General features: G+C 42.7%; 1 protein-coding gene and 2 non-coding genes across 3 annotated transcripts; all 3 read right to left on the reverse strand.

Moving 5' to 3' along the window:
* Positions 1-522: 522 nt before the first annotated feature.
* On the reverse strand, positions 523-15,212 carry RPSA (ribosomal protein SA). The gene is made up of 7 exons (XM_061196592.1): positions 15,139-15,212; positions 12,801-12,966; positions 11,770-11,888; positions 2,978-3,223; positions 2,029-2,157; positions 1,746-1,911; positions 523-680 (listed from the first exon to the last, which is right to left on the reverse strand). Exons 2-7 carry the CDS (start codon positions 12,931-12,933, stop codon positions 586-588), a joined length of 888 nt encoding a protein of 295 aa, XP_061052575.1. The 5' UTR covers positions 12,934-12,966; positions 15,139-15,212; the 3' UTR covers positions 523-585.
* LOC133095807 (small nucleolar RNA SNORA62/SNORA6 family) lies at positions 2,769-2,918 on the reverse strand. The gene has a single exon (XR_009701670.1). It is a non-coding gene; the product is annotated as a small nucleolar RNA SNORA62/SNORA6 family (small nucleolar RNA).
* LOC133095808 (small nucleolar RNA SNORA62/SNORA6 family) lies at positions 11,956-12,106 on the reverse strand. Its single transcript, XR_009701671.1, has one exon. It is a non-coding gene; the product is annotated as a small nucleolar RNA SNORA62/SNORA6 family (small nucleolar RNA).
* Positions 15,213-15,482: the final 270 nt, after the last annotated feature.

Consider the following 15,482-nt stretch of genomic DNA (forward strand, 5'->3'; position numbering starts at 1 on the left):
AACTCAAATGGCCACTGCAGTTAGAGGTCATGGATGATTCTTTAGGAACATGGCAAGAGGGGATGAAAAGCACAAAATAAGAGGGAAAAGAAGCAAGTCACACAAGATATGATTCCATTTATAGGAAGCTCAAAAACAAAATAAGAATTCTTGATCATCTTACCCTTTCCAAAGGATCAAAGGAGAGAAGCTTGTGACTTCAGGAAGGAGCAGGGAGGGGAACATGAAGACTTTCTCAGATCTTGGCACCTTCCTACTTGGTAACCTGTGTAATGGCTATAGAGGCTTTAACTTGATCCTTATTCTCCAAGAATACACAGGTATGTCTTTCATGATCATCTGCATGTTTTACTCTTTAAAATTATTTTTAAATTTGCTCTGCGTCACAGCTCCAAGATTATCCCCTGCTGAGGACACCTGGGCCCAGAAACATCATCTCTTGCCCAGAGCCACACACTAGGAACGGGCTGAGCAAGGGTTTCATCCCAGGCCTGTCCCATGAACTGAAATAAATGGACACAATTTTTAGAAACTGTTTATTTTCCGTCAACCTATTTCCATTTTAAGAGTCTGTGGAAGAACAGTTTAAGACCACTCAGTGGTCGTTCCTACCCACTCAGTGGCCTGAGCAGTGGGAGCTGCAGACCAGTCTTCAGTGGCAGGCTGAGCGCTCCAGTCTTCTGTTGAGAAAATACCAAAAAAAAGAAAAGAAAAGCCATCAGCCCCATTCCCATAGTATCTTTGTCACCCCACCACCAGCAGCAATCTGCCTTGCATTCCAACAGATACACATTTCAAAGGACAAAGACAAAAAACAGAACATTTCAAAAGCACCTGAATTCAACCTGTCAAGTTATTAGCACAGCTATGGCACACCGAGACAAAAACCCTTTAATGCTAGTACGTGTGTGTGTATATACGTATACATGTACACATACATACACTAAGTGCCCTACATACGAACCTTCAAGTTACGAACTTTCAAAGATGAGAAAGTGCATTCGCATGTCCAATCACGTAAGTTAATTCACATGTCTGCTGTACAGTCACGTGCCTGCATCCTCTACAAGTGGTTGTACTTTTGTGTACTGTACAGTACTGTATAGAGCACACACAGTTACAGTATTTTTACTTCAAGCCCAGGAGTCCGGAAGCAAGTGTAAAAGCAGTGGTGATGTAGCTGGTACAGTACTACCGAGACATCACTGACTCGTTTTTTCAAGAGTAGACAGAAAGAACTGAACCCAGCAGGGAACCAGACCTGTGCCATCAAGGTCAGGCGTGAGTGAAATTTACCCTCCATCTCCGATAGCTGACAACCTTTCAGCTCTACCATCTCCCTCCCACCTCCTCTCCCTCCTCCAGTCAGTAACACTTCTTGCCTATTCACTTGATACCAGCCCCTGTATGCCAGCTGTTGTACTGTAAGATTAAAAATGTTTTTTGTGTTATTTGTGTGAAGTGTTATAAGCCTATTACAGTACAGTACTATATAGCCCATTGTGTTAGCTGGGTACCTAGGCTAACTGTGTTGGACTTACGAATGTGCTCTCAGAATGGAACTCGTTTGTATGTACGGGATTTACTGTATACGTATATGTAAAGTGTGCATATATATGCATATTTATGCATGTATATATATATATAAAGTGTGCATATATACACACACACACATACATATATATGTTACATTGAAAACACAGTTCTAAACCACCAGCCTGATGCCCTTGGATCTTGATACGTACCAGTGGGGAACTGCTGAATAGGCACAGAGGGCACCTGCACACCTTCGGACCAGTCTGCCACCTCAGGCTGAGCAGCAGTGAACTCAGGAGCGGGAGCGGTCCATTCACCCTGAAATTCCTCCTTGGTCACAGCCTTCTCAGCTGCCGCCTGCTCTTCCTTTTCAATCTGGTTTAGAAAAAAATTTTTTCGTTTATAGGGACTGACAGACTTTACTTCCAAGAAGCACAGACTAAAGTGTCTGATTTGTTCATGTTACCACAAGCCTTTGTGGAGGAAGCTCACCTCTTCAGGATCTCTGTAGAAGTAGAGATCAGGCATGACCTCCCATGGGTGTTCACGGGAGATGGTGCCACGCATGCGCAGAACTTCCCGGGCAAGCATCCACCACATCAGACCCACTGAGTGAGCTCCCTGCAAGAGTGCCAGGTTATTATAAAGTGATACTCGGCGAACCCCAAACAGCAAGCACCTCCCATTCCATCTAACAGCTGGGTCCCTTGGTACCATGTGAAGAGACATGTCTTAGTTTAAAAGTGCTTATAGTATAGCAGAAACTAACACAACATTGTAAAGCAACTACACTCCAATAAAAATAATAAAAGACTTTTTACTTATTTAACAAGATTATTCCATAACTCTGGTTCTCAACCTTGATTGCCACTGGAATGAATCATGGGGATTAATCAAGACTCCACTCTAGACAACAAAATGAATTACCTGGGGTCAGTGCCTGAACACTGGTAGGAGGAGAAAAAAAAAAAAAAACCTCTTTCGTTGCCTGATTCTTTTGTGTAACCAGGGTTTTGTGACCAGTGACAAACCAGACTAATTTGAACCATATGCAACCCACCTTTTTAGGATCTTACATCAGGATACATCAAGTTAGTCTGAAAACAGAAAGGCCAAGTAATGCCTGAGAGGTCCAGGAGTAAGAAATAATGGAGAAAAGCAGAAGAAAACACAGGCCATTTTAAAAATGTCTTTTCATCTCTCCTTAAAGCTTTCATATATTAAAACCATACATTTGTAGCAAGTATTACTATCAAACTCCACTCATTGGGCCAGAGACCCTTGTGATGTTAGCGAAAAACTTGCCCCTCATGTAGCACACTACCTACACTTGTGAGTTCATCGGCCAGTGGCCTCAACTCCAAGCTCTAACAATGTGCAGAGGAATGTCTGTCTAAGAGCACTTATTCTCCAGCTCTAGTTTAGATCATAAAATTGTTACCTTGTTGTTGCATGGGATGGCAATGTCCACATACCGCAGAGGAGAGTCTGTGTTACACAGAGCAATGGTAGGCAGGTTAACGTAAGAGGCCTCTGTGAGAGGCTGGTGGTCAGCCCTGGGATCAGTAACCACCAGAAGTCTTGGCTCCCGGAAGGCTGCCTGAATCTGGTTAGTGAAGGTTCCAGGAGTGAAGCGGCCAGCAATAGGAGTGGCTCCAGTGGCAGCAGCAAACTTCAGCACAGCTCGCTAGAAGAATCAATATTAAGAGTTAACGGTGCTCCACAAAAACAGAAACAAAGATCAATGGAACAGGATAGAAAGCCCAGAGATAAACCCACGCACATATGGTCACCTTATCTTTGATAAAGAAGGCAAGCATATACAGTGGAGAAAAGACAGCTCTTCAATAAGTGGTGCTGGGAAAACTGGACAGGTACATGTAAAAGTATGAAATTAGAACACTCCCTAACACCATACACAAAAATAAACTCAAAATGGATTAAAGACCTAAATGTAAGGCCAGACACTATCAAACTCTTAGAGGAAAACATAGGCAGAACACTGTATGACATAAATCACAGCAAGATCCTTTTTGACCCACCTCCTAGAGAAATGGAAATAAAAACAAAAATAAACAAATGGGACCTAATGAAACTTAAAAGCTTTTACACAGCAAAGGAAACCATAAACAAGACCAAAAGACAACCCTCAGAATGGGAGAAAATATTTGCAAATGAAGCAACTGACAAAGGATTAATCTCCAAGATTTACAAGCAGCTCATGCAGCTCAATAACAAAAAAACAACCCAATCCAAAAATGGGCAGAAGACCTAAATAGACATTTCTCCAAAGAAGATATACAGATTGCCAACAAACACATGAAAGAATGCTCAACATCATTAATCATTAGAGAAATGCAAATCAAAACTACAATGAGATATCATCTCATACCGGTCAGATGGCCATCATCAAAAAATCTAGGAACAATAAATGCTGGAGAGGGTGTGGAGAAAAGGGAACCCTCTTGCACTGTTGGTGGGAATGTAAACTGATACAGCCACTATGGAGGACAGTATGGAGGTTCCTTAAAAAACTAAAAATAGAACTACCATACGACCCAGCAATCCCACTACTGGGCATATACCCTGAGAAAACCATAATTCAAAAACAGTCATGTACCAAAATGTTCATTGCAGCTCTATTTACAATAGCCAGGAAATGGAAGCAACCTAAATGTCCATCATCAGATGAATGCATAAAGAAGATGTGGCACGTATATACAATGGAATATTACTCAGCCATAAAAAGGAACGAAACTGAGTTATTTGTAGTGAGGTGGATGGACCTAGAGTCTGTCATACAGAGTGAAGTAAGTCAGAAAGAGAAAAACAAATACAGTATGCTAACACATATACATGGAATCTAAGGGGGAAAAAAAAAGGTCATGAAGAACCTAGTGGCAAGACAGGAATAAAGACACAGACCTACTAGAGAATGGACTTGAGGATATGGGGAGGGGGAAGGGTAAGATGTGACAAAGTGAGAGAGTGGCATGGACATATATACACTACCAAACGCAAAAAAGATAGCTAGTGGGAAGCAACCGCATAGCACAGGGAGATCAGCTCTGTGCTTTGTGACCACCTAGAGGGGTGGGATAGGGAGGGTGGAGGGAGGGAGACGCAAGAGGGAGGGGATATGGGGATATATGTATAACTGATTCACTTTGTTATAAAGCAGAAACTAACACACCATTGTAAAGCAATTATACTCCAATAAAGATGTTAAAAAAAAAGTTAACCGTGCTCCAGAGATAGTGCCATCTTGCAGAATTGCAGGAGTTCTGCAATTATAAATGGGTCAACACCAAGTTCTGTAATCACATGAAGCAGCCTATCTAGTCAGAACCTCCCGAAATCCCTTACTCAAAAATGAAACCATCAAACACTCAAAACATCCAGTAATTCTTCTATATCCTTCACTTATTACATGAAAAATACTTACAAAATTAGAGCCAAAAAACATGCCAAGCACGGCCCACCCCTAGGCCCTCTGCTGGGGATGCTCCTCCCGCAGGTATCTGAGGCTCACTACTTCCTCACTTCTGCAGGTTCCAGAGCCAACCAGCCTGGTTCAAGTACCAAGTAGGTCACTTACGAGTAACCGGGGCAAGTTACTCACGTGCCTCCAAGTTCCTCATAGAATTGTAAAAATTACACGAATCGACACACACCACGCAGAACAGTGCCCGGCATCCAGTAAGCACTTCTGTACCAGTCAGATTTTCACAGCCAACCTATACAGAGCAGGAGTACACCCACCTTTCTTATCCTCTAACTTCCCCCTACAGAAAGCTTATTTCCTTCATCCCTTCAAAAATAGACTGCTTTTCTGCTATATTCCAAGCACTCAGCAAGCACTGCCTGGACCAATCTAGATACTCAGTAAATTTTCACTGAGGGAAGCACGGAGTGGTCACTAACTTCATTCTACAGCAGTAATTAAAACTGTCAACCATACATCAAACCACAGAGGTCCAGTCATAAGCCAGCCTCTGGGGGAATAACCCCGTTAACATACATCTGCAGGGGGCTCCCATCAGGATAGTGGAGTAGAATGACGTGGAACTCACCTCCTCCCACAACTATGTCAAAAATACATCTACAAATGGAACAACTGTCACAGAACACCTACTGAACACTAGCAGAAGACTTCAAACACCTGAAAGGACAAGAAAGATCTCCACATAACTGGGTTGGACAAAAGGAAAAAAAAGAGGAAGCAGGATGGGACCTGTGCCCTGGGAGGGAGGTGAAGAAGAGGAAAGGCTCCCACACCCTGGGAAGCCCCCCTCAACGGTGGGGAGATCAACTGGGACAGAAAGGGAGCTTCTAAGGCTCAGAGGAGAGCACAACAACTGGCTTGTGGTAGGCGTAACAGAGAGAGACCTGCACGCCCCAGCCTGAGATGCGTGTCCGTTAGTACAGGTGGGTGCTGGGTGCTGGTTTAGAGGACAGACCCAGAAAGATGACTGGTGTTGGCTGTGCAGACAGCCTGAAGGGGCTGGAGAGTGGCACAGCTGCAACCAGGAGTGTTCGTGGAAAAAGGCCGGGTCCACCACAGAAGGGAAGCGCCACTGTTAAGTGGCATGCGAAAGGAGAAGTGGGGTCACCATTGCAGCCTCTTTCTCCACTCACCAGCCCCAGCGCCAACAGCCGGCTCAGTGGACCCAGGAGCAGACGCCAGCAAGTTGCCCAGGAACAGAGGCAGGGCTGCAACTACAGCTGAGCCCCAGGGGCCACGCAACTTTGGAAGCAGGCTGAAATCTCTCCCCACGGCTGCATGAGCTGTGGATTTACACATCTGCCACCAGCTTTGTAAACTCAGCTCCTGCAGGACATTCAAATGGACCAGTGCTCCTGCAACTGGGATGGGTCTTGCCTAAGCACCTGTGGGCTTTGTGGGCATGGGCACACGGGGGCTGGGCCAGGGTCTGAGCTGCCTCCATAGCTCCTACAGGGGGTCCATGTGTGCGACTACTGCTGTCCTGGCACCTGACTTCAGTGGATCTGCGCGGGTGGCCTTGTAAAAACAACACCTGAAGAACACCAGGGCTGACTGCCAGCATTCCCCGGGTTATGATGGGGCCGAGGGCAGTGCCAACAGCACAACGGTGACAGGTGGCACCACAAAGCACACTCGCCGGTGAACAGCTCCAGCAGAGAAAGACGCAGTGGCTCCTCTCCCAGTGGAAACGCTCCAATCCAGCCTACCTTATGCTGCAGCTCAGCTCTGGGGGCTTCTACTCTATAACAACAACTAGGGAGTATACCCTGCCCCTGACGGGGTAGTGACAACCACAGAGTAAACAACATCCAGTGCAGGCTCTACTCACCGCACCAGTCACACCTCCTGTCAAGGGGATGATGGCCACCATACACTGAGGAAAGAGGCAGCGGGCATCCACAGTAAAAACAGCCCTCGCACCAAAAATGTTAAACCCAAAGAGGCTATACAGTGACATTCCCACATAAAAACAGCCCTCCAAGGGACTTCCCTGGTAGCGCAGTGGTTAAGAATCCACCTTCCAATGCAGGGGACGTGGGTTCAATCCCTGCTGAGGGAACTAGATCGATCCCACATGCATGCCATAACTAAGAGTTCGCATGCCTAAGTGAACTAAGACCAAGAGCAACCAAAATAAAATAAGTTAAAAAAAAAAAAAAAAAAGCCCTCCAACACCACAGCAGGTAACTGTTTCTCAACTCATAGAGCAAGAGAAATATAAGTAAAATGAAGAGACAGAGGAACCACTCCCAATTAAAAGATCAAGAGAATTCCCCTGAAAGAACAAACAACGAAAAAGACCTCTGAGTCTAATAGACATCAAGTTAAAAAAGGAAATAGTGAAATACTGAACGAACTGAGAAAGACCATCAACAGAAATGCAGATTACTGTGAAAAGGAACTAGAAATTATTAAGAAGAACCAAGAAAAATCAGAAAATTCATTTGCAGGGACAAAAGCTGAACTAAAGGCAATGAATAGCAGAATGAATAATGCAGAAGAACGTTATCTGGAAGACAGTGATCTATCTTCAGAAAAAAGTGATTTGGAAGATAGAATAATGGAAATCACCCAATCAGAACAGCAGACAGAAAGCCAAATGAAAAATGAAAGCAATATAAGGGACCTATGGGATAATAAAGCATGCCAATCTACACATAATAGGGAATCCCAGAAGGAGAAGAGAAAGGGGATTGAAAATGTATTTGAAGAAATTATGGCTGAACACTTCCCAAACCTAAAGAAGGAAACTGATATCCAGGTACAGGAAGCACAGAGCATCCCAAACAAGATAAACCAAAATAGACCTACACCAAGACATAATTAAAATGCCCCTGCCCCCCAAAAGGATTCTAAAGACAGCAAGAGAAAAACAAAGAGTTAATTACAAGGGAACCCCTATAAGGCTTTCAGCTCATTGTAGGCCATAAGGGAGTGGCAACATATATTCGAAGTCCTGAAAGGGAAAAATCTGCAACTCTACCCAACAAGATTATCATTTGGAATAGCAGAATTTCCTCAGACAAGCAAAAACTTAAAGAATACAGCAATACCTAACCTACCCTAAAGGAAATACTGAGAGGTCTTCTCTAAATAGAAAAGAAGAATCTATAGGAAAGGGAAAAAAAAAAAATCACAGTTGGAAAGTAAATCACTTAAATAAGCCAGTAAACAGATTTTAAAAAGAAATCAAAAAATTTCTCTTAAAGCGATGATAACCACTTAAAGCAAAAGGATAAACATGAAGATGTAAAAGAGGACATCAAAATCACAAAACGTGGGGGATGAAAGAAAATGTAGATTTTTTTTTTTTCTTCTAGAAAGTGAGCCTGTATGACTACCAGTCTAAGTCAAGTTGATATAGGAAGGGATTAACATATTTGAAAAACAGGGTAACCACAAATCAAAAACACAATAGATTCACAAAAACCAAGAAGAAAACAAAAGCACAATACAAAAGAAAATCATCAAACCACAAAAGGAAAAATAAAAAGAAAGAGACAAAGAAGAAATATAAAGCCAACAGGAAAACAATGTTTAAAATAGCAATAAAGTTACCTTAAATGTCAATGGACTAAATGTTCCATCAAAAGACACAGAACAGCGGATTAGTTTAAAAAAAAAAGGAGCCTACAATATGCTGCCTACAAGAGACACACTTTAGGGCAAATGACACACGTAGACTGCAAATGAGGAGATGGAAAAAGATATTGCATGCAAACGGAAATGACAAGAAAGTGCGGGTCGTAATACTCATCAGACAAAACAGACTAAAAAAGATAAAAAAGCACATGACATATGGTAAAAGGATCAATAAAAGGAGAGGACACTATAGTCATCAACATGTACCCAAATACATAAAACAAATATAGACATAAAGGGAGAAACTGACAGGAATACACTAATAACAGGAGACTTTAACACCCTACTCATATCAATGGACATAACTGGGAGAGAGAAAATCAATAAGGCAACAGAGATCCTAAATGATACAACAGACTTAAGACATTTTCAGGACATTAGAGCCAAAAAAGCAGAATATACATTCTTTTCAAGTGCACATGGAACATTCTCTGAGACTGACCACATACTAGGGCACAAAATAAGCCTCAACAAATTTAAAAGCATAGACATTATTCCAAGCATCTTTTCTGACCACAACTGCATGAAACTAGAATCAACCACCGAAAAAGAAACAAGAAAAAAACAACTGCATGGGAGACTAAACAACATGCTACTAAGAAACCAGTGGGTCAACAATGGAATCCAAGAAATTAAAAAATACCTTGAGGCAAATGACAATGAAAACACAAAATCTATGGGATACAGCAAAAGCAGTTCTTAGAGGTAAGTTCACGGCGATACAGGCCTTTAAGAAACCAGAAAAATCTCAAACAAGTCAGCAGAAGGAAGAAGATAATAAAGATATGGAAGGAGGGACTTCTCTGGTGGTGCAGTGGTTAAGACTCACGCTCCCAGTGCAGGGGGCCAGAGTTTGATCCCTGGTCAGGGAACTAGATCCCACATGCATGCCACAACTAAGGAGCCCGTGAGCCGCAATTAAGCTCATGTGCCACAAGTAAGGAGCTGGTGAGCCACAACTAAGACCCAGCACGACCAAATAAATAAATATTAAAAAAAAAAAAAGATCAGAGAGGAAATAAATAAAATAGAGATTAAAATAAAACCAAAATCTGGTTCTTTAAAAGGATAAACAAAATCGACAAACCTCTGGCCAGGATCACCAAGAAGAGAGAAAACCCAAATAAGAAAGGAGAAACCACAACTGATACCATTACAAACAATTATATGCCAACAAAAAAACATTATGAACAATTATATGCCAACAAACTCGACAAACTAGAAGAAACAGACATCCTTCTAGAAACATAAAGCCCACCGAAACTAAATCAAGAAATAGACAACTTGAACAGCCCGATTACTAGAAATGAAACAGAATCTGTAATTAAAAAGCTCCCTTCAAACAAAAGTCCAGGACCAGATGGCTTCATAGGCGAATTCTACCAAATATACAAAGAACTGGGAGAAAACATTTGCAAATGATGTGACCAACAAGGGCTTAATTTCCAAAATATACCAACAGCTCATACATTTCAATAACAAAAAAACAAACAACTGAACTGGGCAGAAGACCTAAATAGACATTTCTGCAAAGAACTACAGATGGCCAATAGGCACATGAAAAGATGCTCAACATTGTTAATTATTAGAGAAATTCAAATCACTACTACAATGAGGTACCACCTCACACTGGTCAGAATGGCCATCATGAAAAAGTCTACAAATAATAAATGCTGGAGAAGGTAAGGAGAAAAGAGAACCCTCTAATCCTGTTAGTGGGAACGTAAACTAGTGCAGCCACTACGGAAAACAGTATGGAGGTTCCTCAAAAAACTAGAGTTGCCATATGACCCAGCAGTTCCACTCCTGTGCATATACCCAGACAAAACCGTAATTCGAAGATTCAGGCACCCGAATGTTCACAGGAGCACTATTTACAATAGCCAAGACATGGAAACAACTGAAATGTCCATAGACAGATGAATGGATAAAGACAATGTGGCGTGTATAACAGCGGAATACTACTCAGCCATTAAAAAGAATGAAATAATGCCATTTGTAGCAACATGGATGGACCTAGAGATTATCACACTAAGTCAAGTAAGATAGAGAAAGACAAATATCATATGACGTGGATTATACGTGGAATTTAAAATACAACACAAATGAACATATCCATGAAAGAGAAAAATAGAACAGACTAGTAGTTGCCAAGGGGGATAAGGGATGGGGGAGGGAAGGATTGGGAGTCTGGGATTAGCAGATGCAAACTATGCTATATAGGATGGATAAACAAAGCCTCATTGCATGGCACAGGGAACTATATTCAATATCCTGTGATAAACCATAATGGAAAAGAATATGAAAAAGAATATATGTATATGTAACTGAGTCACTTTGCTGTACAGCATAAATTAACACAACACTGTAAATCAAATACTATAAATATTTTTTTTAAAATGAAATTCAAAAAGAGCATCTTACTATCAATACATAATTTAAACACTGTCAAAATCCAAGTCAAATTTTTAAAAATTAGCAACAGGGTGAATGAGATCCTTTTAAGAGCTTTAATGCTTTTATAAAGCATGTTTTAAAAAAATCCATTAGTTTTCTCAGCAGAAAAAGGAAATAATTATCAAGATAGAAATGGGACAAAAAAGACTAAAGTTTTACCTTACTTGCCATTAAAAAATATTAAGCTATTTTTTATTCATTTAAGCTGGCAAAGATTATTACTCTTGCTTATGAGACAAAGACTGGGGGTACCCTACCCTCATAAGACCTTCCTGAAATATTCTGAAGTTGGCATTTAATTTTTTTTAACCCAGTATTTCATCATTTTAAATATAAAAAGCTCACTGCAGAAAAATGTGGTGAACCACTTTAATAGGGTCATTTCTCGATATTTAGTGGCACAAGAAAACACACAATGACATGAAAACATGAACCTTGACATACTGTCAGATGCAAAGTGATAAATATACCGAAATGGTTGAATTTTGGCAATTCCTCTGACTCAGGGCAATTTCTAATGATTTCTGAACAGTGAAATTACGGGTTATTTTTTTCTTATGCTTTTCTATACATCCCAAAACATCTTTAGGTTTTATAAGAAAAACCAAGCATATTGTTCCACAAACCTGGCCAGTATTCCTGGAGGATATGACACTGACATCAGCTGGGTTTTCAATGGCAACAATGGCACGAGCTGCCAACAGAAGCTTCTCCCATGTTCTCTTCAGATTTATGATGTAGATGCCTAGACACAAGGTTTTGTTAACACCTAGCCAAGCTTTAAAAGTTAACATTCTTCTAAAAAGCTGAATGCATGTGGCAGCGAGTACTATCAAACTCCAGTCATAGAGGCAAGCTCTACTGGTGTTAGCGAAAATCCTGCCGTTAATATAGCACACTTCCGACACTCAGAAGTTCTTTGGCCAAGACTGGCCTCCACTCTGAGCTTTAATAGTGTGCACCTTGATTCAGTAGGCAAAGTGCACCTTCTCCCTACTCTTCCCCTGTACTAACCCGCCCTCAGGCCCCCCATGCAGAATCCAACAAGCTCTTACCTACTTGTGGCCTCTTACCACTCTTTTCCTCTTATCTTCTGCCTTGATGTCAGATTCATCCCAAACTCCTTTAAACCCTGCCACTCACACACATAATTCCTTCAGCGGTTCTAAGCTGAAGAACTTAATGCCTTCCATATTCTCATCACAACCTACATTCCCTTTTCTGATACATTCAAGCAAGCCAAATTCCCATCTGTGGCTTTTTCTCTCAGAATTCAGCTTTACAAACCTGTATCAGTAGCTACAAAATATAAGGCACTATGGGAAATAAGTTATTAGGAACCAAGCTAATGAACTTCCTCTTTATGTTTACATCATGCTTCTTCATGGCCCAACCCAGGTCACATAACCTAGCAATAGCCACTCTTCCACTGGAGTCCAGAAACCTTTCCTTCCAAAAAAAACCAGAGCACTTTTACTCAGTTTTAAAGCTTCTTACCCATCTAAAGATCTAGTTTCATCTGTTACTTAGTGAGAGCCCTCCAAGGCTGATATTTTAGAAATCACTTTACTCAGCACTACCCATCACAACAGAAGCATCAAAATTTGTCCTTATAGCTGGGATGACCAAGAAAAAGAACCCTAAAGCAATGACTGACCATCACTTTTCCTTTTGTAGATGTACTGTTCCATTTGGAAGTCAAGGTTGGTGCCACCTAAATGGGTTCCTGCTGCAAGGAATTTGAGGACATCCTCCTCCTTCATTTGCAGGACATCAAGGGCTCCGGACATTGTGAAAGTTTCCCTTTAAGTTACGACGGGAATCTGAAAAACAATAGTTAACAAAAGTCCTTTACACTCCAGTGACAAGTGGGATGAGGTAACGGGTGCATTCTAACTCCTCTTGAGAGTCAAATAACTCAATGTTTAAATCTAACCATCTTGACAGATGAACGGATAAAGATGTTGTACATATATACAATGGACTACTACTCAGCCATAAAAAAGAAAGAATGCCATTTGTAGCAACATGGATTCAACTAGAGATTATCATACTAAGTAAGTAAATCAGAAAGAGAAAGACAAATACCATATATCACTTACATGTGGAATCTAAAATATGACACAAATGAACCTATCTATAAAACAAACAGAACAGACAGAACAGACTTGGTGGTTGTCAAGGGGGAGGGGTGGAGTGGGAGGTTGGGATTAGCAGATGTAAATTTTTATATACAGAATGAATAAACATGGTCCGCTTCTATAGCAGAGAACTATATTCAACACCCTATGATAAACCATAATGGAAAAGAATGTTAAAGACGAATGTATACATATGTATAACCTAATCACTTTGCTGTACAGCAGAAATTAACACATTGTAAATCAACTATACTTAAAAAATATTGATAAACTTGAAACAAACAATCTAACCACAGACCACACCTCCTCGTCTCAGGCATTGGGCTTAGTCTAGTGGGATGAGACACATGAACACCTTGTAAAATATGCCACACCTTGTAAAATTGCTGGAAATCCTGCTAAAGAGTGTTATGGAGATGGACAAAACACCCAGATAATCAAACTAAACGAAAATAGTGAACTGAGACTTAATACTTCTCAAGGTACACAGGACTTAGGGAAGAGCAGCCATGTTCGAGACTATTCTAAAGGTGAGCAAAGGTGGTGAAGTTTATTTTCAATCCGACTGAAGCCGGGAGCTTTGGCATTACTTCTCCCTGTGATTACAACTAGTTTTTCCTCAAAATCAGGCAGGAAACACAGGGCTGGACCCAAGAGCAGCCTCCTCAAACAGACTTAGGCAAAAGGCAAAGCCACCTCCTTGTTTTGCACTTAATGAGACCATGAAGCATGGAGGAATGACGTCAGCAACAAGAACGTAAATCAGACTTTGATTAAACTCTGTGACACCTTAAGAGGGAACCCTGACCATAAAACCCAGAGAGCTTGGCCGAGCCCACAGGCTGCAGGTGACTGCTGTACAACCTCACACGCCTGGCACTCGACTAGCAAGGGAAAATGGCTCTTAGAGAGCAGGTGCGGTGGCTTCTGGAGGCGAACGGGAAAGAGCAAAACCTGATGTAACCAGGTGGAATCAAAATCCCACTCCGATTCTCCCAACAATGAGTATTCCGCCCCTAAACAAAGAAATATGCGCCCATTCAAGGAATTAAAGTGAAGTAAAAGCCGTGGTGGGGGGAGGGTCAGAAAAACCCCTCGGTGCGCTCCTCACTCGTGAGGACGCCCGCATTCTTCTCCGAGTGCGTACTTTCGCTTCTGCCCTTTCATAAATTGCTTCTTTGTTTCTCTCTACACCTCAGTCTCTGTGTGTCTTTTTTTTTTTTATAATTAAAAAAATTTCTTTTAACACCGCGAGGCATGCGGGATCTTAAGTTCCCCGACTTGGTATCGAACCCGGGGCCCCTGCAGTGTAACAGCGGAGTCTTAACCACTGGACCGCCGGGGAAGTCCCTGTGTCTTTCTTTGCGTCCCCTGTCCGAAATCTTTTGGACAAGTAGAATAAGAACCTGGAGCTTTAATTTAGCCTGTCCGGCATCAAAAACCTCGCCAAGAACCTTAACTCTTGAACGGAATACCACGAGCGGGGAAAACATAGCAACCCAACCAGCTGGAGAAAACTGGAGCCTAGGTCTCTGGGTTTACCGCCGAGTGTCGAGACACGAAGCGACCGCAGCGCGCTGCGTAGGCCGGTCTCTCCGCACCCCCAGCCACCCGAACCCCAACTCTGGTCCTCCGCGGCTGGAGCGAGACCTCCGCCGGCTCCCACGGCCTTGTGGGAACGCGCGGGCCCGAGCCCGGCCACGTGCAGGACGCCAGATCCGAGGGGGAGCGCGCCGAGCCGAAGACAGACGCGCTCCGCCTGCGGGCTTCCACCCAGGTGCTCGCACCACTCATCGCGGCAGGAAGCTCGTCCTGGTAGCCGTGGGGTACGCCCGGACGCCACATGCTACTCACCCAGAACAAAGCCGTATGGACCCTTATCTGGCGCAGAAAGAACGCGCGCGCGGAAATGACGTCCTTATATAGTCCGCCTCCAGCCAATGACAACGAAAGGCGAGCGGAAGCGCTAACAAGGCGGGCGTCGTGGGGGCGGGTCTTCCTCCGGAAGGCGGGCTGCGGCGCTGGCGCGGACGCTATCGAATGGCGGAAAGGGGCGGGCCGGTTGGACCACGGTTTGCGACCAGGGACGCGGGCCGGAAGTCAGCCAGCAAGCCAGCCAGCCAACCAGCCCGCCCGTCTGGATTCGAGCTCTCGCCCAACCTTTTGTACCTATCAACTTGAGCGGGTCCTTCATCTAA

Source organism: Eubalaena glacialis, chromosome 7, assembly GCF_028564815.1.
Source record: "Eubalaena glacialis isolate mEubGla1 chromosome 7, mEubGla1.1.hap2.+ XY, whole genome shotgun sequence".
Lineage (NCBI taxonomy): Eukaryota > Metazoa > Chordata > Mammalia > Artiodactyla > Balaenidae > Eubalaena > Eubalaena glacialis.

What these genes read in the sequence shown, in the direction of transcription:
- RPSA (XM_061196592.1), bottom strand. Translation starts at nt 12,933, where the DNA reads ATGTCCGGAGCCCTTGATGTCCTGCAAATGAAGGAGGAGGATGTCCTC. An exon ending in CTACAAAAGGAAAAGTGATG is followed by an intron (nt 11,889 to 12,800) that starts GTCAGTCATTGC and finishes CCTTGTGTCTAG; the next exon opens with GCATCTACATCATAAATCTG. An exon ending in CCATCCCATGCAACAACAAG is followed by an intron (nt 2,158 to 2,977) that starts GTAACAATTTTA and finishes GCACTCTTGCAG; the next exon opens with GGAGCTCACTCAGTGGGTCT.